General features: G+C 41.0%; 1 protein-coding gene across 1 annotated transcript in view; it reads right to left on the bottom strand.

Annotated features, from left to right (window-relative positions):
• THSD4 (thrombospondin type 1 domain containing 4) overlaps positions 1–22,174 on the bottom strand; it is a 276,631-nt gene that overhangs the window by 49,862 nt on the left and 204,595 nt on the right. The window contains exon 7 of the mRNA XM_089538427.1: positions 10,257–10,461. Within this exon, the coding sequence (XP_089394553.1) occupies positions 10,257–10,461 (205 nt within the window). The remainder of the gene's footprint in view (positions 1–10,256; positions 10,462–22,174) is intronic.

Genomic DNA, 22,174 nt, shown 5'->3' with positions numbered 1-22,174 from the left:
GCCTTATTTTAGCTAGTGGTAGTGGAGTGCGTTGGTTTGCATGTTGGACAAGAACCTCAGGAGACCAGGGCTGAAATCCCAGTTTTGCTATGGAAACTCATCTTGAGCAAGCCACAGGAAGTCAATGGCAAATCTCCTCCAAATCAATCTTGCAAAAGAAAAGTGACTTAGCTTGGCATTAAAATAAAGCCTCCATTGGTACCACTTGGGTTTCGAAGGAGAGAACGTCCTATAACCAACCACAGCAGAAAAGGCCCTTTCCTCCATCCTCAGACAACATATTGTGCCCCATTGGTTATACAAAGTAGGGCCTCTCCAGCAGACCTCAATCATTGGTCAAATATATATAGGAAGAAGCAATCCATGTATTGAAGTTCCAAGCCATTTAAAGCTGTAAATATTATCCCCCACACCTTTGAATTCAGATCAAGACCATTTTGGCAGCCAGTTGCACTTGAACAACGGCCAAATGAGATAGGTATCTCCAGGCTTCACTTGATCTTGTTGTCTTTTCTAAAAACCTGCCAAACAACTGCATTCTTCGCTTGTTCTCGATTTCTATTAAGACTGACACAACAGATATAAATCTTGGCAAGGTAAACTGGGATTTATTTAGGATCTTCCCCAGCACTGTGCTGCCAAGAAAGAGCATAATACATCTTCCCCCACAGTGAATTGAGTCAAGTGTTTCAAAGCCTACAGCCAATTTTCTCACAATGAGCGGACACCACTGGAAGACACAGTTCTTCCTTGCACATTAAAAGCAGCCCCACATGACGCTGCCCTGCCCACGTCCCAATCTCTATAGACATCTGCAAAATATGAGGGATACACTGTGTATTCCATGTCAAAAGCAGCAAACTGTTCATATGATTTCAGAAAAGGCTTGTCGTATCTACTCAATTATAAGTCAACCTCATGTATAAGTCGAGAGCAGGTTTGGGGGGGCAAAATTATGGATTTTGATATGACCCTTAGACAAGTCAAGGTTAAAACTTAGAGACATGCAACCAAGGATTTAAAGCAAAGGAAAACAATGCAAAAAAACCACATACAAAATTATGGCAGGCATAACTGTTTTGGCTCATACTAAAAGTTGGATGAAAGAGAAAGTAGAGGGAGGCCAGTGCTTCCAGGACAGATTGCTCTCTTGCCTTTCACCGGGGGATGCTTTCCTTTTTAATAAGAGTTAAAGTATAGTATTTACATTTGACCCAGGGATAAGTCGACTTAGGTTTCAGGGGTCAATTTTTTGACTTAAATTTGTAGATTATATACAGTAGCTTTCATTTCTTGACTGCCTAGTCCCACCACAACCAGACACCTGCTCTTTCATATCTTCCAGATGCCCCAGTTTGGTTTCATACTCTGGTTTCATGGGATACATGGGCAAAAAAAGCCCTGTTCTAATCAATTATGTATACTTGAATTTATACAATTTATTATTTACTCTGTTATTCTTTCTAACATATATAATAGTCAGTTCTAATCCTTCTTCCTCCATTTCTGTTATTCCTCTATCTCCCCAAGTTAGCTTCATGCAAAACCAATAATTCTGATCATTCTTCCTTAAAATTGTCTCTTGATCCATTCCTGAGGACACATGTTACTTTATTAATTCAAATGTAGTCATACAATTTAAGTAGCCATTCTGTTTCATTCAGTATTTTATCTGCTTTCCATTTCTGAACACAGATGAGCCTTGATGCTGTTGTCATATAAAGTAACATTTTGCTATTTTCTCTCTCAAGATATCTATCAATTATTCCTAATAAATACAAGGTGGTTCAAAGGGGAATGGTGCAAAAGTAAGGCTGTTCTTATCTGGTTTTGCATCATTCTTATTGAATCGCCCTGTATATTTTAGGGTCCTTTCTATTTCAACTTTTGATATCTTGGATATTAATGGATAATTTCGTATCCGATATTCTTTGGTCCTTTTACATGACCGCCACATTTGATATCGTGTATCCGTTTCTTCCAAACATTTCCAACATTTATTGTTCATTATGTTCTTCTATGCTTTTGCTAGTCTTTCAGGTGTCAGGTACCATCTGAATTTCCATTATCTATTCATAAATACAAAGGCAGGTTAGCTGCAGATTCTGGGCTTCCCTAAATCAAAACAAACTCTGAGTAATCTTTTGTTGGTGCCTGGATCAACGTTAGTCATGCAGCTCAGATTTCCTTCGGAGAGTCGGAACATTATTCTCTTCCTCCTCCACTTGCATTTTGGAAGAAAAGCTCCCAATCTGCTCACAGGAGGCCATGAAAACCAGTTCGGTTGATCCCCGCACAAGATGCAACACCTATTGTATGTCTTCATGAGGCCTTCTGCCCTTCTCCCGTAATAAAGCGTGGCATTCTCCGACAGAGATAATAAAAGCAGTAATTTTCTACATGAGAAACCCATGCAGCAGCGGTGACAGGTTCGAACGTACAACAAATAGGCTTGCATTATTAAATGTCACACAAGGACTAAAGGGAGTTAGAGAAAACTGATCTTTTAATAACCACCCTGAATAGTGCCAGGAACTTCTCAAGGAAAAGGGTGAGAGGGGAGTTGTAGCTAGATAAGAATAATTAGGATTTTCTTTTGCCGGTGGGAGGGGGATCAATTTGGCTTTACAATTGTCCCCAGCCCCAAAACACAACAGGCAATAACAATGCAATGCTGGTGGGTGTTTTTCTTTGTAGGTTTTTCAACAGAGGCTGGATGGCTGACTGTTGGGAGTGCTTTGGTTATATGGCAGGACACGGGTTGGATTGGATGACGCTTGGGGTCTCTTCCAACTCTAGGAGTCTATGACTGTAAACATCTCTCATACTTATATGGGAGCATATCGCACAGATCCTGGGGGACGGGATTGGGGTGGAATGGAACCGAATTGGGAAATCACACATATTGCCACATGGGAGAATGCTGCCAATGCCACCAGAAGTTCCCGATCCACTCCTGATCCGTCCCACAGCAGCTGATTTTCATGAACTGTTCAGAATCGTTCTTGAAAATTGGCTGCTGTGGGATGGATGGGAAACAGATTGGGAACTTCCGGCAACATCGGCGGCATTCTCCCATGCAGTAATATGCGTGATTTTCCCATTCCGTTCCCTTCCTGCCCACTTCTGTTCTGCCCCAATCCCGTCTCCCAGGGCCTGTGCAATAAGCTCCATTGTTTCATGTTCTCTCAATCCTACCTGCATTTTATTACCCTTCTTATTTGTATTGAAGGTTTGTGTTGTTTTTTTCAACTCAAGGGCAATTAGTAACAAGAACAAGCTAAAACTGAGTCCCAGCATTGTAGTAAAAGAGGGATATAAATGGACAACAGGAGGAGGAAGAGGAAGAGGAAACATTATTCAATAGCAATAGTAGTTATGTTCAAAACCAGCCTCTGACTGCTCAAGGAGAAGATACAAGTTACGTTACAGAAGTAGATTGCTCAGCCATACCTTTCCCAAGATCTCATCACGCTCCATCAGTTTCTGATCTACGTTTAGTAATACTCGGGATATATCTCCTAGCCAGTTAAAGCAAATACTTCCCTGTATTTTCACAAGAAGGCCATTGCTTCATGCACTCCGACTCTCTGGCAGCAAGATTGTCCAAAGTTTTCTTGTCCAAAGTGACAACCCATTCATTTGTCAACACAGATTAAACACCTCACTTATCTTACAAAGATCTCTCAGTTAAGGCTCCATGCCAAGTTTACTTTCACACCACCACCACCATAAAATAAAATGCTATGAAGTTCAGAGTAGGGTTGTCAAAAACCTATCACCCTCAATTTTGTTCCATTTCTTCTCTCAGGAAAGTCAAATGTGTGTCTTCTCTCAGCAAGTTTTGAGAAGTATGAAAAGGTTACACCAAAAGGGTTCAATGCAATGAATCTCTTGTCCATCCTTGGTTCACTGTCTAAAAAGTAGACATATTAGACAAATCTCCCTTCTCTTGCCTCCCTGTCTTGCCTTCAACTCAATAGTATGAAAGCCTCTATTGAAACCAATGTTCTTGCAAGGAAAAGTACTCCACTTCTGCAGAATGACCATGTGCGATGATTCCTGCCAGAACGTAATCCAAAACATTTTTAAAGGGCTAATTCTTTGCCAAAGCAAGTCCAGAACAGCTTTCTTCCAGACTCCCTACAGGCCACTGAAGAGTTCCAGAATAGAACCGTGTCCCAAATTATGCAGAGCGGGGCCCAAATGGGTTAGGCTCACGGCCAGACAGATTGCAAAGTCTTTAGGGAAAGGTCTCTGAACTAGCAACAGATTGGTGATGGCTAAAAGGAGTTGCAGTCCAAATCTCAAGGTTAGCAGATATGCATTCCAGAGGAGGGAAAAAAAGTCTCAGATCCCAAAGTGAGAGGCAACCCACTTAATTATATATTTCATCTCAAAAACTAGGACAGCAGTAGAAATTGATAGGCTTTTGGTCTTATGTCTATCATGAATTTGCTCTAAAATCTTCACTTTCTTCTCAGTTTGGTTTTTTAGGTCCTTGTGTGGTGACTTCATGGCATGATGGAAGTGAACTCCTGCCCATCGCCAAGCCAGACCAAGTGCGCTCCAGGAGTGGGGAATGGGCCAAATCCATGGTCAAGGTATGATGGCGTTGGCCTGTTGTGTCCTGCCAGTGTGTTCAGAGCTGAAGGGGCTAGACAGATGGCCAGCTCTGTGCCACCCGCCTTTGCCCCAAGTTGGTGCTGCAGCAGCTGCACACTGCAGCACCAATGTGCTGCCAAAAAGAAGCTGCCTAGAGCAGCTTTTTTTTTTTTGCAGTGTCACAAACAAGAAGGGGCGCCACCATGATACCACTTCCTGTCTGCAATGTGCAGACACTGCTCAGTGCTTATGTCATCATGGCAGCCCCCGTGCAGACTGGAGGCCACCATGATGGCACCGTCACCGCATGCTAGGGTTTGGGAACATGCGGTTGCTGCGTGCTCCCGAGCCCTAGTTTCGGCCCGGTTACAGCGCTTCCCTCCCATCTGTACCGGGCCTTAGACATTCAAATTAAAATATACCTCTACTCCCAAATGCCATTCCTTCCATTTCTTGTATATAACTCAAAAATGGTTTCCACTCTTCCACAAACTTATTAGTTGATTTTTCTTTTAATAAGGTAGTTAATTTATCCATCATGGGAAATTCAAACACCTTTACAATCCAGTTCTGTGTTAATGGTCTTCCACATCAGACACCTGAGACAACACCATGGAATTCCAAAGAATGCTTTGTTCTTCCACATTCGTGGATATAATATTCTCACTGCCATAACCAAACATTGTAATAATTTTCCTTGTATTCTCAATGTTCCAGCTAATAAGCCTAACAGAAACAGTCCAGGCTTGAAACATATTTTTCTCTTAAGTATCTTTTATCTTAAGTAACTTTTCTATCTCACAATGAATCTTCTTCCAATATGTTTTTGTCTTATTGCAGGTCCACCACAAGTGATAACTGGCCAGTGTTTAAATGGAGAAAAATCATGGGTGAAGAACAATGGCCAGCATCATAAAGAAGCATCAGTTCAGAGACGAGCAACGAGGAGCACTCTTATGAACGTTTCACATTACAGCACAGAACATGAGCTTGTATCCCACATATATTTTGAAGAGCTATGTAGCATTGTTATGCACATTACACCGCAGTGCTGTTATGAACATTACACATTGGAACACAAGATGTGAGCTGGTATCCCAAGCGTATTTTGGGACATTTTCCTATAACATCTCCAATTTCAGTTCTTAAAAATACATTCTTCTCTTAAACAAGTGTAATTTGGCCGGTCTAGGAGATGAATTTAACATTCAGGGGTGCGGGGGATACATTCCTGTATGTTAATTTTATGGTCTATTTACAACTAATGAAGCATTCTTTGGAAGTGTTCCATGGTGTTGTCTCAGGCGTCTAATCAGCCATTAATGCTAGACACCAGGATATTCTAGACAAGTTGCCATGTGCATTTAAGTCTATTGAGCATTAAAAAAAAAATCTTACTCCAACTTTAGGGAGGGTTAGGACATTTACAACACCAGACCAAAACCAACAATATATCCTACAAATGCACCAAGATCAAACAAACCACAAGATCCTAACCAGATTAAAACATCACATCCAATCTGCTCTCGAACAAGAAAAGCAATGAAAACAACATTAATATTGCCCTTGGAGCAACAAGCAGCAGTCAAAACACTTCAGAGAAAGAAACTAACACTTGTAACCCTCACGATCCAGTATGTAAGAATCACAAAAACGTAAAACATTTAAAGCTATCTTGAAATATCTGAAGATCTGTTGTGCAGATGATAGAGTCAGCTTGTTTTCTGCTGCTCCAGGAAGTAGGACCCAAAAAATGGATCCTAATTCAAAGAATGGGGATTCTGATAATATTTTTTAGCAAGAACCTCATGATTGTAAAAGCTCCTTGACAGTGGAATAGAGCACCTCAGAAGGTGGTGGACTCTCTTTCTTTTCAGTTTTAACAGAGGTTAGATGACTACTCTCAGAGTCACTTTAGCCATGGAGTTTTGAATGGCAAGTCCCTTCCAGTTCTATGTTTCTGTAAGATTTTATGATACATGGGCCTACTTACAGTAGGGCAGAGGCAGGCAATAGTACAATTCCTATTCTCATTCCTGACCTTGTTGGTTGGGACTAATGGGAGCAGCAATCTGGAAGCCACCCGTTGCCCATCCTTGTAGTAACATATAGGAGACTGACAAAGATAGATAGATAGATAGATAGATAGATAGATAGATAGATAGATAGATAGATAGATGTTGCTCTTTTCCAACAAACCTGGTGGTTACCATGAATACAGATGTAGAGACAGAAAGTGAGAAGTAGAGAGTGGGAGAGAGAGAGAGAGATGTTGCTCTTTTTCAACAGACTTGGTCACCATGAAGGGTTCTATGAACAGGACGGAGAGAGAGAACGAGAGATAGTAAATAGATTTAGACATGGTACATACTGTCCCAAAAGGGTGGGCTGGAGGTATCTGTTTTAACTCTGGAGGGACACCGCAGCAGGCAAACCATGCGGCGTCCACCCACAGTAAGAAGAACCTGGAAAAACTGGGCTGTTTTTAAGACTCCAGGAGCATGTGACATAAGTGATGCGCAGCAACTTCTGTATGCTGCACTTTGCTTACATCATCGTAGCGCTGCCTATGTAGACAGGATGCTGCCATGATGTTGCTGTCATTACACACTAGGGTTCGGGAGCACATGGTTACTGCGCGATCCCAAACCCTAGTATTGGCAGCGGCACACCGCTCTTGGCCTGTCTGTCCCAGGCCATAGTTTTCAATGTGTTCAGAACAATGTGTAGGGGGCACTCTGTAGCAGTTAGCTAATAACTATACCCAGAGTTTTTTGTGAGTTTTTTCGGGCTATGTGGCCATGTTCTCTGAAGATGCCAGCCACAGATGCTGGCAAAACGTCAGGAATAAACTCTTCTAGAACATGGCCTCATAGCCTGAAAAACTCACAAAAAACTATGGATGCCAGCCATGAAAGCCTTTGACTTCATATTCAAACTATACCCAGCTTGAAAGTAATTAGCAACAAATAACAAGTTATTTGTAAGTAATTCATTATTGCAATAACTAAGGCACCAGTAAATTACATTTTGACTGCAGTGGGGGGGGGGGGGGGGGGAGGATGGCCTTCACTCCTACTGCAGTGCAACAATAGCTAGTTTATAACTATTTTTATTGTTAGAGGAATATCTAGCCTTACTGTTTAGGTTTGCGTTGTATTGTAGGGCAATGACTTGTAGAATTCTGTCCAGCTAAGTTGGCATTAGCCAGCTGAAGTTTCAGTGAATCCAAAACCATGCTAACCTAGAGATGTTGGGAAATTAGTTGAGACTACTCTCGACTTTCTCTATCTTTGTGCTGGAATTGTGGTTGGATCTTAGTACTGGAGGTTTGTATTTTCCTGGACCACAGTTTTTAAGGGAAGAGGGACTGAAGATTAAACCAGGGTTGCTTGTAAAATATAGTCCAGAGGAGGGCAATATACTTCTCTAGTAGAAGTTCCATAGCAACGCAATTAACTCCCAATTCCCAGGTCCTGTTGGATGGACAATTAAAGTGGTATGAAATTTCTCTCACTTCATAGTGTAGAAACACTCACAGCGCACAGTTCCAGCAGTAGGAAGAAATTAGAAATTCAGAAACGAAAAATAGAAATGTCCAAACTTATGGGAAAGGATACTAAAGAAGGGCAAACAAGTTGTAGGAAGGTAGCTGTTGTTGTTTGGTAAAGGCTGGTGGCGATAGGAACATGCTGTGGCATTTGAGGCAAGGAATGCAGAAAAACAGCAACATGTCTGTTCTAAAAAAGAATCAGGACTGTTGGCATGCATGGGAACAAGCATCGCCATCAGTTTCCCAGGCACACACAATCCCTAGGGTGCTTACAGCTTTGTCCATGCCAACGCCAAGGTGGATGGTTTTTTTTAAAGTAAATCAATAAACACAGTCACATATGGTTCACTTTAGAGCTGACAGTCTAGTTGCTGGGCCTCTTGGTACACAAAATCAATCTTTCCCCCTTCTACCCATCTCCCAAGACTGAATGTTCCCATGGCTGCTGTACCATCCAGTCAACTACCAGACCGTTGGCTTCCACCATAAAAAGAGAGCATAGTTCCTGTTTTCACAAGTTGCAAAAGTCCATTTTCCAGACAGACCACATCTGTATTCCACCCCAAGGAGGAGATTAAGAGTTTGGTGAATCCTTCCTTGGAGCATCCACCACTTTAAAGCAGGGATGGACAATGTGCAGGCTGAGGCCACATGCGTCCCTTCCCTTTGAGCTCTGGTGTGGCCTCCCCCAAGCCCTTGTACATCTCTCATTCCTATGTCTTAAATTGGCTGGAAAATAATAATATCATAAAATTTATTTCTATCCCACCTCTACGATTGGGATCGAGGTGGCTTACAACATTAAACAGCACTAAAATACGTTAACATACCAAATAATGATTAATACCATAAAAACCTTATAACTTAAAAAATCCCACCCAGTCTTCAAATGTAAAATGACATTTCAGACCAAATGCCAATAAGCAAGGTCAAGCAGGTAGGCAGTTGATGGAGCAGACAAGTTAATCTGGGAAGGCCTACCCAAAGAGGTCTGTCTTGACCGCTTTTTTGGAAACCGTCAAGCTTGGTCATATTCCAGATCTCCTCTGGCAGGTCATTCCATAATTTAGGGGCAAGAGAAGAAAAGGTCCTTTGAGAAACCTTAGTAAGCCTAGTTTTTTATTGGCTGCAACAAGTTTTTACCCGAGGATCTAAGCATGCGGGGCAGATTATATGGGAGAAGGCGCTCCTGTAGGAAGGCTGGGCCCAAGGTCATAACCAACACCTTGGTACTGTGCCTGGAAACTAATGGGCAGCCAATGGAGGGATTTCAAAACAGGTATTACATGATCACTCCTAGAACTCCCTGTGACCAATCTGGCTGCCATATTTTGAACTAGTTGACGTTTCCGGACTAGGCACAAGGGTAGCCCCACATAGAGCGCATTACAGAAATCAAGCCGTGAGGTTACCAGTGCGTGCACCACGGTTTTTAGGTCCCCAGGCTCTTTTAGCCTTTACATCCTCTCTAGAGCACAGGTAGGGAATTATTGTTGCTATAGAACCATCTCAGGGCACACTTTTAGTGATGTCATGTCACTTCCAGTCTCCATTTATGATCAGCTTTTGGAATTTGGAGGTTCTTGGGGATGGACAAATTAAACAGATATATTTGAAGCATGTGTTCAAATACCTAGTTCTGAAACGGTTTTCACCTCTCTGTGACAGATTCCACTTACCAAGGAAAGGTGATGAGCACTGAACTTGTGTTTCTGAACCAATATGCAAGTTGGAACCCAATTGTTCTTGGATTCTCAAATTTCTCAAATTTTGTAATGCAAACAAAATTTTGGATTTCTTCTGATGGGAAACTGCATAGAGAACATATACATATGGTCACCTATTTAAATATATATATAAAGTGATGCAGGGATGGAATGGAATAAACTGCTAATTTATTTGAGCACGTGTCTTGGTGGATTAGAGTCCCACTTCTTCAGATGGGAAATTGCATAGAAAATGCGTGCAAATTTTTATTCAAACTGTTTGGGGGTTTTTTTTTAAAGTAAACTGACACAGGACCAAGTGAACATTACAGAAAGTGAAACAGGTTCATCCATCTCACATCAAGTCTCTTTGGGGAAGGATCATAACTCACCTAAGTAGTTGTTGCTCTTGTACATCTCCGTGATGTTGATTTTCGTGGCCCCCTCTGGAATTTCCACAATTTTGTGATAGCCAAGGTTGGTCAGGGTATGTTTGAAGACTCCTGAGACCACTTTGCAAGCTGTGTTGTCCCCTCCACAGATCCCACATTTGTCCACCACTTTGTCTGAGCCAAGATAGTCATCACAGCCAATGGTCTGTGAACAACAACAAAAAGAGGATAACAGTTTTTTAAAAAATCCATTGTCAGAATTGGTTTTAATCAAACAAAATGAAAACTAGCACCGAGGGCTCAGTTGCCCAGTGATAGAACAAGTTGGAGGCTTTGGATGTCGCATTTCCAAAGATCCCATTAAAAGATCAGGTGGATCTGCGGAAAAGACCATTATCTGCTTGAGTGCTTGAGGAACCATCAAAAATCTGATTAGAGCTCATTTGGCTGAACAGACCTACATTCTGAGTCTGGCTATCTCAGGTTTTATGTCCATAAAGGAGTCACATTATGATTGTTGTAGACACCAAGGGAGAAGAGCAACCAGACCCACCTCCATCATGTTGGGACCTAGATAGTGCAGAATGTTTTTTCTCCTCTCTCCCCATCCCAGCTAGGATTCTTCAGAGAAGGTTGGACATGGTCTTCTTCTAAGGCTGAGAGAGGGTGATTTGGCCAAGTGACCCATTGGGTTTTCATGGCTGGGGAGGGACTTGAACCTGGGTCTTCTGGAGTCCTAGTCTTACACTCAAACCACTACACCACACTGACTGGTTAAGTGAGTCCCCAGTACTGGTTAGGAAATCTCACTGGTGGCTTCCATGTTTTCCACATCTTTGGAGGTCTTCAAAAAGAAGTTGGATGGGCATTTTTCAGGAATGCATTGGTAGTCTGTTTCTGCATGAAAGAGGGTTGGATTAGATGGCCCTTGTGATCCATTCCAATTCTAAGATTCTGTTAGTCCTTAGGTCATCTGTAACTACGTTTATGTAGTTATGTGGGTCGACAGATTAATAAATAAATAATTGAAAGCTTTTCGGGCGGGGGAGCTTACCCTACTAGGTAAGCAAGTAGAATTAAGACTGGGAAAAACAACTGAGTTAGTTAATATACCAAATGGATAGAATGCCACAATTCACTGCCCTATTTCTAATCAATGAAATTTGTTTCTAATTAATAGAATTAACTCGAGATGGCATCACTTCCTGAGGAAGGAGCTTGTGAATCCTATTGTAGAAAGAAAATTGTGATTGCTACCCAGGCACACAGTGAACCTCTGTACTCTGCTGGATTTCTGGAAGTCTCACCCCTTCCAACAGAATGAAGAACAGAATATTCACAACTTTGATGAATTATGGCATATTGGGCCAGACACCTGTAATTGGTCTAAAACTGCATATTACTGGTCTTGGGCCCTGAGCCAAAATAATTTTCAGGGTGAAGAATAAAGGAATATTTCTGGAAGGTTGGTTTCTCACCCCTTTTTCAGCATGTGTTTGTTTTAAGGGCAGCTGCTCAGGGTTGTGGAATATCGAGCAAGAATGGGAGGAAAATGTCAGTTCTGCAGCAGAACGGGGAAAGTGAGTTATAGATAGGAGACACCCAAATGAACTTCAGAGGGCTTGTTTTGCTTTATTTTTCAACAGAATAAATGTTAACCAGATGATTATATGGGAGTAACTAGGATGTATTAGAAGTAAATAAAGAAAAAGGAAAGGGATGTGAGACAAATTAAGAGGAGAATATGATATTCTAGTCCATAAAGCATTTTGGAGAATTCAAAGCATTGTTGGTTTGTCCTGACTCCAGTGGAGCCATTGAATCAACAGCTTACATCCTATTGGTTAGTCCTAACAAGCATAGACCCATTGAATTGATCACTGAATGGTGAGTCAACACATACGTAAGTCCCACTCATTCAAACAAACAAGCTTCATTTATATACCGCTTCATACCGCCTAAGCAGTGTCTAAGCGGTTAACAACTGTAAGCTAATTTGCCCCCAACAATCTGGGTACTCATTTTAGCGACCTCCTTGGAAGGATGCAAGCCTGAGTCAAGCTTGAGCCCTTTTGCTGGTCTTGAACTCGCAACCTTGTGGTTTTGAGTGAGTGGCTGCAGTACAGGCATTTAACCACTGCGCCACCAGGGTCTACTCTATCGATAGGATTTAGGCCAATGGGAATTTGCTTTAGGGTGCCAGTTTGAATAGGGGATGAAGGTCCTGCAGCTTTGATCAGATTCTGAATCAGGAAGAGGCACCAAAACATTTTGACAGGTTTAGATGGGGAAAGTGAATGAATACAGTCTATCAAATCTGCACCAAACCAGGGGCAGTTCCAGGACCAGTGGGATGGTAACTTTGCTTTGGGTTTGCACCCGAACTTTCAAGGAGAGGCACACAGTGTTGAGTTATAGTTCCATGAGTAGATTCAGTTGCCTGGATAGCTCCATTAAAATCCAGAGGCAAACCCTGAACAGAATCACCATCCCATCGACATTGGAATTGCCACTGCATGCAGCCCCCTCATTGTGATAGACTTGTAGACCAAACCATTATGCACTCATTGCAACAGTCCTTTAGGTGGTCCACCATCATCACATTCGTACTGACAATGGATAGGCCAAGATTAAGAAGCATGGACTTTTCTAAGGTCACCAAGGCCTAGTCTGCACTGCAAGAATAAAGGGTCTGGGACAGTCAGGACTTGGGGACCCTATTCTTACACATGCACTGATTCCGAATGATGGGAAAGCATAGCAAGATTGGTCTTTTTCTTCTTTTTTTAATTTTGAATGAAAAAGAAGGGTTTGAGGGGCTGACTCTATTTTGGGTGGCTATTGGAAGAGTTGAGGTTTTTGAGAGACAGTGGACATATCGAACCATCCCAAAGGGTTGTGTATAGTCCACAAACCATACAATCCTTACTCCATATGAGAACTTCTTCTGTGATGTTCTGTTTTAGCCCCTGTCATTTTTAATTGGTTGGTCAGTTTTTATTTGAAGTTTAATTTGATGTGACCCAGTGACCCATTCAGGAGTGGCATGTATATTGCACAGTATGATGCCACAATTAAAAGAAAGCATTGTAGGATTGCCATGGTTCCATTCTAGGAGATGGGAGGATCTGTAGTTCACTGGGGTACTTATAATTCTCTGCCAAGGAGCTCTGACTCATCCCTCTCAATCTCAATTTCTAAAGTGTGACTATCAATTTTTGAGAGATTGTACAAATGAATAAGTATCTCATTTATTACAGATACACAGTGAAATATCTGCTTCCTGACTTATCAGGGTCACTGCTGAGTCAATTTAATCAATTAAATATGTAATGATCAGATGACTGGCACCATAGCCCTAACCTGGATTCATCTCACTTATGTACTGAATTCAAGGGACTTTACAGCTGTTTCAGTATTCCAAGCAGGGTGTCGTGAACATCTGTCCCCTCCAAAATATGGTTTGTAACATAATTTTTACAATGATTTTTTTATTTAAGAAAAGGTCATGCTGCATGCCAAACATCTTTCAGATTCTCAAATATAGCCTGTAACATGTCTTCCTCTCCCCCCCCCCCAAAAAAAAAAATCCTTTCTAGGATGCAGGTTCCTGCTACAGAAACTGTTCAAGACTTGAGTGCCAAATTTAATTTCGATGAAATCCCCCAAAGAAAACTGAGGGGCGATCTGGATGAAACAGTCAGTGGTGGACTTCACAGGGATTTCAGGCAATGTACACAATAGGATGGGGCTTGAGCCAAGCCGTCGTAGAGATGAAGTGCTGATTCCACAAATGGAAAGCAGATGTGAGCATTTCATGGCGAAGCGAGTATGTTTAAACAAGCGCGCCGACGGCGGCGGGCTACATAATACAAAGTGACAATCATTTACTTTCCCTGATATAGTGGCACTGGATCGCAAGCAGTGATAACAGGCCTGACGTGTTGATGGAGTCCAATTTCGAAGTGTCAGGATTGGCATAACCACAGCTGGCAATGAGCTGTAGTAAGGAGATCGGCAGAGGTTTTTACCCAGGGAGGCCAGAAATTCAAAACTAGAGAAGTAGAATACGGGTGTGAAGTAGTGGCTAGCCCTGCTTTCCTAAAATTGATCGATTATAGATCTCAAGATACTCCAGTTGGAGAATGATGGAAATTGTTAGTCCAACATATTCAGAGGGAACCACTGTGGAGGTGTGTGCCACCCCTCTGGGGTCGCTATTATTCCTGTCATCACTTCTGTCCTTACATCAGCTGGGTTAAAATATCTTCAAGTATTAGCCTGTCCTAGGGCTGCATCCACAGTGCAGAAATAATTCAGTATGACACTCCTTTAACCTCCATGGCTCAATAATATGGAATACTGGGAACTGTAGGTTTGTGAGCTATTTTAGCCTCCTCTATCAAAGAGCTTTGGTGTCAGTAGAAATGACAATTGCTGGTTTCAAAAGTTTGATGCCACTTTAAATGTCAAGGTGATACTCGGCAAACTCAGCTAGAGACTTCTAGTGTATTCCCTTGAACCAGGGGCATCACTAGCGGGTGCAAGGAGTGTGAACCAAACCAGGTTACACCTGGGGGGGCGGGGGGTAATCTCCCAGTGTGTTGGTGGGAAGGGCTGCCTTCTGGGTCTGATGGTTTTGCTGGCCTGATTGAAGAGAGGATGTGAGTGTTAAAAAATGACCCCCTACTGGGTGTCAAATATACTAGGCACGCCACTATCTTGACCTATAGCATGACAACTCTCTATCAAAGAATTCATTGCACAGGATGGAGCATGGAAGTTAAATTGGTATTGAACTGTGCATCATGGAAGCAGAGTCCTGGATCCCTTTCACGTTACATAATTGTAGCACTGTGCCTACAGCATTGCCCTACTTTGTATCTTCATACCCTGCATTCTTTTGGAGAACAGTGTGTATGCAACTTAGAGATAGAAGGAATATTTGCAAACTCTATCGTTCTCTGGCAAGAGAGGCTGTCCCAGGGCACTTGGTCAACACTGTGGCTCTCCTGGGGTACATTGCTTCTCAGTCACCTGGAGATGCCACCAATGGATACTGAGACCTTTTGCATGTAAAAAAAAAAATCTGCTCTCCCACCAAGTTACCACCCTTCCCTGCTCTGTATCTGGGAATGTGGCTAAATAGGATTTTGATATTAGGGAAATAAAACCTTCGTATTACACAATGAATCTTCAATATTACCTTTCAACAGAAATGCCATTGTGCCACAAACCACATGGTTCCAAGCTCAGGAGGATCTGTTTAGTATCCAGAATGTAGTGTTGTTTTGGGATGGATTCCAACATGGTTTTAATTTGCTTTGCTTACTACAATACTTATCCCCAAGAAACGTTAGCAATGAGACTAAGCACTGTTGCATTAGGGTATGGTCAAACAGCAAACAGAAGGTTCGTCCTCCTCCTACACTTTGGGATGGCATTTGGGCATGTTTGGATAAAAGGGGTGCTTCTAAGAAGCAAGGAAAATAAACTATTTACAAACACTGCAATGGAGGAGACAGAATGGCAGATAGAACTTCAAGAGAAGAGCCCTTCTGATGCAGATCTAACCACTTTGGAGAAAGAGGACTCCTCCTCACCCTATCTCTCTAGAGCAAGGATGGCCAATTGTTGGGCGTTCATACTATCCCTCAAGAAGTTATTGGAGGGCCACACCCAACACCAGATCCTAGCTGAGGGACCAGTCTCCTTTTTTAGGTAAGAAAGAGTTAATGGTGTGATGGCATTAAGTTACCAGTACATTTTTGAGTGGGATCAGCCTCAGAAGAGTATCATAGATCACAAGAGTGAACTAACCCAATGAGATTATCAGTTGTCAAATCTTCCAGATGTTTCCCCTCAGAGGTTATATATATCTCAGGAGGACCATGTGGAGAGGGTCTAACATAGAAGAACAAAGGGACTCTTGGGGGCATAAGCTCCTGTCCCACTTTAGGGAAGCTCAATCTCTATGGAGATATCTCCCATGGGAGACTCGCTTGACACCCTCTTTGGTTTATTTCCATAGTCAGGCCAAAATCTTTTTATGTAGCCTTTTGCTCCAAACTGATTGTAGCAGAGAATCCCTTCATGAAACAGACTTATGTTTTTACTATTATTTAAAATTATTTAAAATTATTAAATTATGAATTTTACAGTATATACTGATATTTTAAATATGCATTGGTTTTGTATTCTCTTTGAACTGATGTTGTGGGTCCCATTATTGATGTTCCATACCATAAGGAGAGGCAAGAAAGAAATAATAACAGTAAGAGTAACAATGTCTTTAATAAGAAGACTGATGTAATCATTCTTCAGACTTGTTATTCATAGCTTTTTTAGCTGTACTTTCTTTTAATCTTAAGCCACCCTGAGTCCCATGCCAAGAGAAAGGTGGGATGTGAAAGGAATAAGGAAAAAATAAATAAGAATAAGTAATCATCTCAAGACCTTCTCGACACATGATGTTTGGAGCCTAAGCTTCGGGCCCAAATGCAAAAAGAGAGATCCGTGCAAAATGTAAGCACCTCAGCCAATTATTTTTGATCGCCTTCTCCAGATTTCATCTGGGCATCATGCCAGGGTACCCACCTTGATTAATCTTCTGTTTATTTTTTACTTAACAAGACAGGCTTTGTGTCAACATTTCTGTCGGTGGCATTTGGAAACGTTAACTCTTAGGAGGTCCCAGCCTTCTCTGCACCACCCTTTCCACAACTCAGTCCTCCAGCACTCTTTCATCCAGATTTTACTACCAAAAAACATGGTCCCCCATCTCCTGTTAGTTCTTTCAAAACCTTCTAAAGGCGTGGACACCTGCCATGTTGCAGCCAACATTTGGAAAGTGTACAGCCAAGATCCTCTGTCGCCATCCTAATACCAGACAGGAAAAGATGGGATTATTAGTCATATTTGGATCAAATACTGCTTTATGGGGAAAAGATTCCAAAGCTCAGTTCCTTGAAATGTTGACGGTAATAATTTAAATGTGAACAGTTGACCAATAAATTGTTAAGAAGGAAGATATGGATGATCTCCATGATACTTCACAAGGAGATGCCTCCCAGATGTATGAAGAAGGAGCCAAACAAGGTGAGGAGTGAGATATTTGTGGGAAATGTTTTTAGTTTCCAAGAACTTGTTTAACACCAGCAGAACATAACATTCAACCGCTGTACTTTCACGGAGGTCTAAGAGGGAATCGAAACAGATAACGTGCACCATTTTGCCAATACTCTTGCATGCCACGCATTGGATAAATTCATTTTAGTAGGATTAGTTAGTATTTCTGGCAACACTGAAGCATCTCTGAGGCAGAACAAGATTTTTTGCCATTCCGCAAGTCTACCTTTCAAATTTCATGGATTGGGGCAATTGAGGACACAAGGCAGTGTAGAGTAGTGGTTTGAGTGTTGGACCAGGACTCTCACAAACTGGGTTCCAGTTCCTTTCCAACCATGGAAACTCACTCAGGGATCTTGAGCAAGTCACAGTCTCTCAGACTCAGAGGAAAGCAATGGCAAACTCCTCTGAAAAATAAAATCTTGCCCAGAAATTATTCAGGACAGAGTTGCTTTAAGTCAGACTCAACTTGAAGGCACATAAGAACAGCAAGGAGGAGAACCATTAGAGTGCATCTGCACCATAGAAATAATGTAGTTTGATATCACTTTAACTGCCATGGTTGCATCCTACAGAGGATTTGTAGTTTTACAAGGTCTTTAGATTGCGGCGCTGTGCCTCGCCAAATTACAAATCCCAAGATTTGTAAAATAGAGCCATGGCAGTTAAAGTGGTGTCAGATGGCATTATTTCTGCAGTGTAGATGCAACCCTAGTTTCCCATGTTTTAAACAGCATGTCCTACCATACTATTCCCTTAGCCTCAAAACCAGAAAGAATAACTTTTCCCCATCTTGATGCTATTTCCTCACGCGCAAGTAAGTATGTCCCAAAAGGATGAGATGGTTACTTTCTCTCTCCCTCTTTTTCAATAATACCAGGCTGGTTTTCAAGTGTTTCCAATCAGATAACTTGGGGAAAGAAACTGTGTTTCATCCTTTTAAATATCTTCCATTTGGAGCTCTCTGGATGTGCCAACAACAGATCTTCTCGTCATCGCCATTTTATCCCCTCCCTGTCAGTTTTATGAGGTGAAGGCATTGTAGAGCAGGTAATAAACTTGATTAAAACTGGCTAAAGCTACAGGGGCAGCTTTATGTCTCCAAAAAAGTAAAGGAATACCGAGTCTCTTCATTTCAGTACCCAAGGTGAAAAAACCCTGAGAAACCATTTAAACCAAAACAAATGTCCGTGAGCAGCAATTTCCTTTGGGCTCACCTTTGTAAGGGAAACGCACACACAGATATACTTCTTTTCGGGGCAAAAATCTGACCCATTTTGTGTTAAAAGAATAGGGCTTTTAAAAAAACATCGGAGAGAGTGCATTTAATTCAAAGATCTTGCGCTGTGGAGATGTAGGCAAACTTTTTGATCATGGAGCTATGCTTCACTTGTGATACAGCACATCATTTTGCTGTTGTTGTTAATGGCTTTCCTTTTTTTAAAATTTTATTAGTTTAAAATATAGCAACATCAAAAATAATTCACAAAACAACATAAATCACAACAACAACAAAACAAACATTAACTTCACAATAATTCGGCCATACAATCTAACTAATTCTAAAAAAAAATTTATAACCCGCATAGATATTCTCACTTCCATTCACTTACTGATGTAACCCTTATTCCAAAAATAGATTTCACTAACTCTTACTTTCCCAAAACTATTTCTTCTCCCTTGGAGTTGTTCATGTTTTAAAATAAATCTTATTGTCCTTTTCTTGTCTACTAGAACCTGATATTACCCAAACTGCTCCCTTTAATCTTATGTATTGATTCTGCTATCTCCAACATTTATCTTATTTCTTTTGCCCTCTTAATTCGTTTCACACACTACACATACTACTTCCTTCATTTCTTCCTTCAAATAGGTTTCCCAGGAACTCCATGTCTTATGATAACTATCTAGTGATTCTTCTTTAAGGGAGGGCAGTTAACTTATCTAATTGGTAGAAGTCCATTACTTTTAATCGCCATTCTTCCACTGTTGGGATTTCCTCAGATTTTCAGTATTTCGCGTAGAGAATTCTTGCAGCAATTATCATGTAGAATAATTCTTTTTCCTTTTCTTTCTTTATATTCCAGTTCTCGGTTATGTTCAAGAGGTACACCCTGGGATCCTTTCTTCCCGTCAATTTAGTTATCTTTTTAATTTCTTTATATATTTTTTCCCAGTAGCTGTTAGCCTTTGAACACCCCCCACCAACAATGTAAATAGGTCCCAGTTTCCTTTTTGCATTTCCAGCACCTCTGGTTATTGTTTTTATACATTTTAGATAGCCTATAAGGGGTAAGATACCACCTGTATATTGATTTATAACAACTCTCTCTAACCTCCACACTAGGAGAGTACTTTAGTTTATTTTGCCATACCTTTTGCCAATGATCAAATTATATTGGTCCATTTAGATCCTTTGCCCACTTTACCATAAATTCCTTCACTGTCTCTTCTTCTAATTCGGTGGTTCTTATCAAATTGTATATTCTTGCAATTTGTTTTCTGGGGTTCGTTACAATCTTTTCAAATTCTGGTATCCCTGGACCTATTCCCTCGGTCTTATTATCCATTATAAATCTTTCCTTCAATTGACGGTATGCAAACCACGTGCAATTAAAACCTTCATTTTGGAGTTCTTCCTGTGTTTTCATTCTTCTTGCACCTTTTTCTGTCTTTGTAATATCTGCATAAGTTACCCAAGTGTTCTCTTTTAACACTTCCCTCCTAAATAACGCCTCATTAGATGAGGTCCACATTGGAATTTAGGAGTACCATTTTTATTTATATAATTCCCATATTCTTATCAGGGACTTCCGAATTAAATGATTTTTGAAATTTCCGTCCAATTTTATTTTATTGTACACCAAATACCCATGTAGGCCAAATTTCAAATCAATTCTCTCCAAATTAATAGTCCTTTGCTTATCCAACCTAATCCAATCGAGCACCCAATCTAAGACACAACCTTGGTAGTACCATTTCAAATTCGGAACCGCCAGACCTCCATTTTCTATGGCATCCTGTAACACTTTCATTTTAACTCTTGGTTTTTTATTGTTCCAAATAAATTTAGAAATTTCTTTTTCCCAACTCTTAAACGGGTTGTTGTTTATAATAATCGGGAGATTTTGAAAGAGAAACATAACTTTTGGCAGTAACATCATCTTAATTATTGCGATTCTCCCCATCCACGAAACATTCAATTTATGCCAGTTTTCCAGATCCTTTTTAATAATGGCCCAACACCTCTCATAATTGTTTTTTAAAAGGTCTCTATTTTGATTCGAAATAGTTATTCCCAAATATTTAACCTTCTTTTCAATTATAAATTTAGTTTTTTCTTCCAATAGACTCTTTTCCTCTTTGTTCATATTCAACGTTAAAACTTTTGTCTTCTCGCTATTTATTTTGTAACCCGCCACCTTTCCAATTTTTTTTAATTCCTTCAAGATCTGCTCGCTACTTTCTATTGGGTTTGATATTGAAAGTACCAAATCGTCCGCGAAGGCGTTGTTAATGGCTTTCAAGACGACTTTGACCTATGGCAACCCCATGGATGAGAGTCCTCCATGTCACCCTATTCTCAACAGTCTTGCTCAGGTCTTGCAAATTCAGAGTCGTGGCTTACTTGACTGAGTCTATCCATCTGGCATGTGGTCTTCCTCTTTTCCTAATGCCTTCCAGCTTACCAAGTATTATTGCCTTTTCTAAGGAATCATGCCTTCTCGTGATATGGCCAATGTACAACAGCCTCAATTTAGTCATCTTGGCTTCGAGAGAGACGTCAAGCTTGGTTTGCTCTAGGATCCATTTATTTGCCTAAAAGCATTCCACAATTTCAGAAGAACTCTTCTTGAGCACCACATCTCAAATTAGTTGATTTTCTTCCTATCCTCTTTCTTCACTGTCCAGCTTCCACAACCATCCATAGAAATGAGAACTGCGATGGCATGGATGATCCTAACCTTAGTCTTCAATGATATATCTTCACACTTAAGGATCTTGAGTGTTTCCTTCACATCTGCCCTTCCAAGTCCTGATCTTCTGGTGTCTGGACTGCAGTCTCCATTTTGATTAATGACTGAGCCAAGATTGTAACCTCATTACAGAACTGTAATGTTGCATACCCTGCTGAATATTGAGCATTGATGGGCAATGCATAGCATGCAAACAATGTACAAGGCATCATAATGCACAAACATAATGATTGACAATGACGCCACAAGCGTTGCTCCACTTTCACATCCTTCAACTGAATATTGACATGACACACCAGCCAAAAATGTTCCCCTCTTGCAATAGGAACTTATGTCCCCTTTCCCATAATATGCCCCCAAAGGCATCATAGAAGATAGTATCCCATTAACTATACTCAATTCAGATTCATCTGCTGGTTCAGCTTGCATCTGTGCTTGGAATGGGGGCTTGGTGCCATCTTGTCCTTCTTCTCAACCAGTCAAATACCTTGGGCTATGTAACTTGCCTCTAGGTTAGCTAATTGCATTCCCCAGCCTCAGAACTTTCTTCAAGCAAAGCACTCTGCTCAGCCTTGGTTTGCAATGACATGCATATTAGACTGCCTGGATTTGGATTGGGGGAAGGTAGAATTTGGCAATCTCAGGAAGCATATATTTCCTTTAGATCAAGTCTGGGGTGTTAAAGAGATGCTCCAGATATAATAAATAAGTAGGTACGATTTAAGGGCAATTGCTCTAATTATAATCACTTCACCCTGCAGTCCTTCAGCTTCTGAATGCCTCGTTGTTAATTATAATCTTACCAACCTTCCT

The sequence above is a fragment of the Sceloporus occidentalis genome, unplaced genomic scaffold (genome assembly GCF_023333645.1).
Source record: "Sceloporus occidentalis isolate IW3139 unplaced genomic scaffold, rSceOcc1.0.p SCAF_9, whole genome shotgun sequence".
NCBI lineage: Eukaryota > Metazoa > Chordata > Lepidosauria > Squamata > Phrynosomatidae > Sceloporus > Sceloporus occidentalis.
Note: the sequence above shows the minus strand (reverse complement) of the source record. Positions and strands in the feature narration are given on the sequence as shown.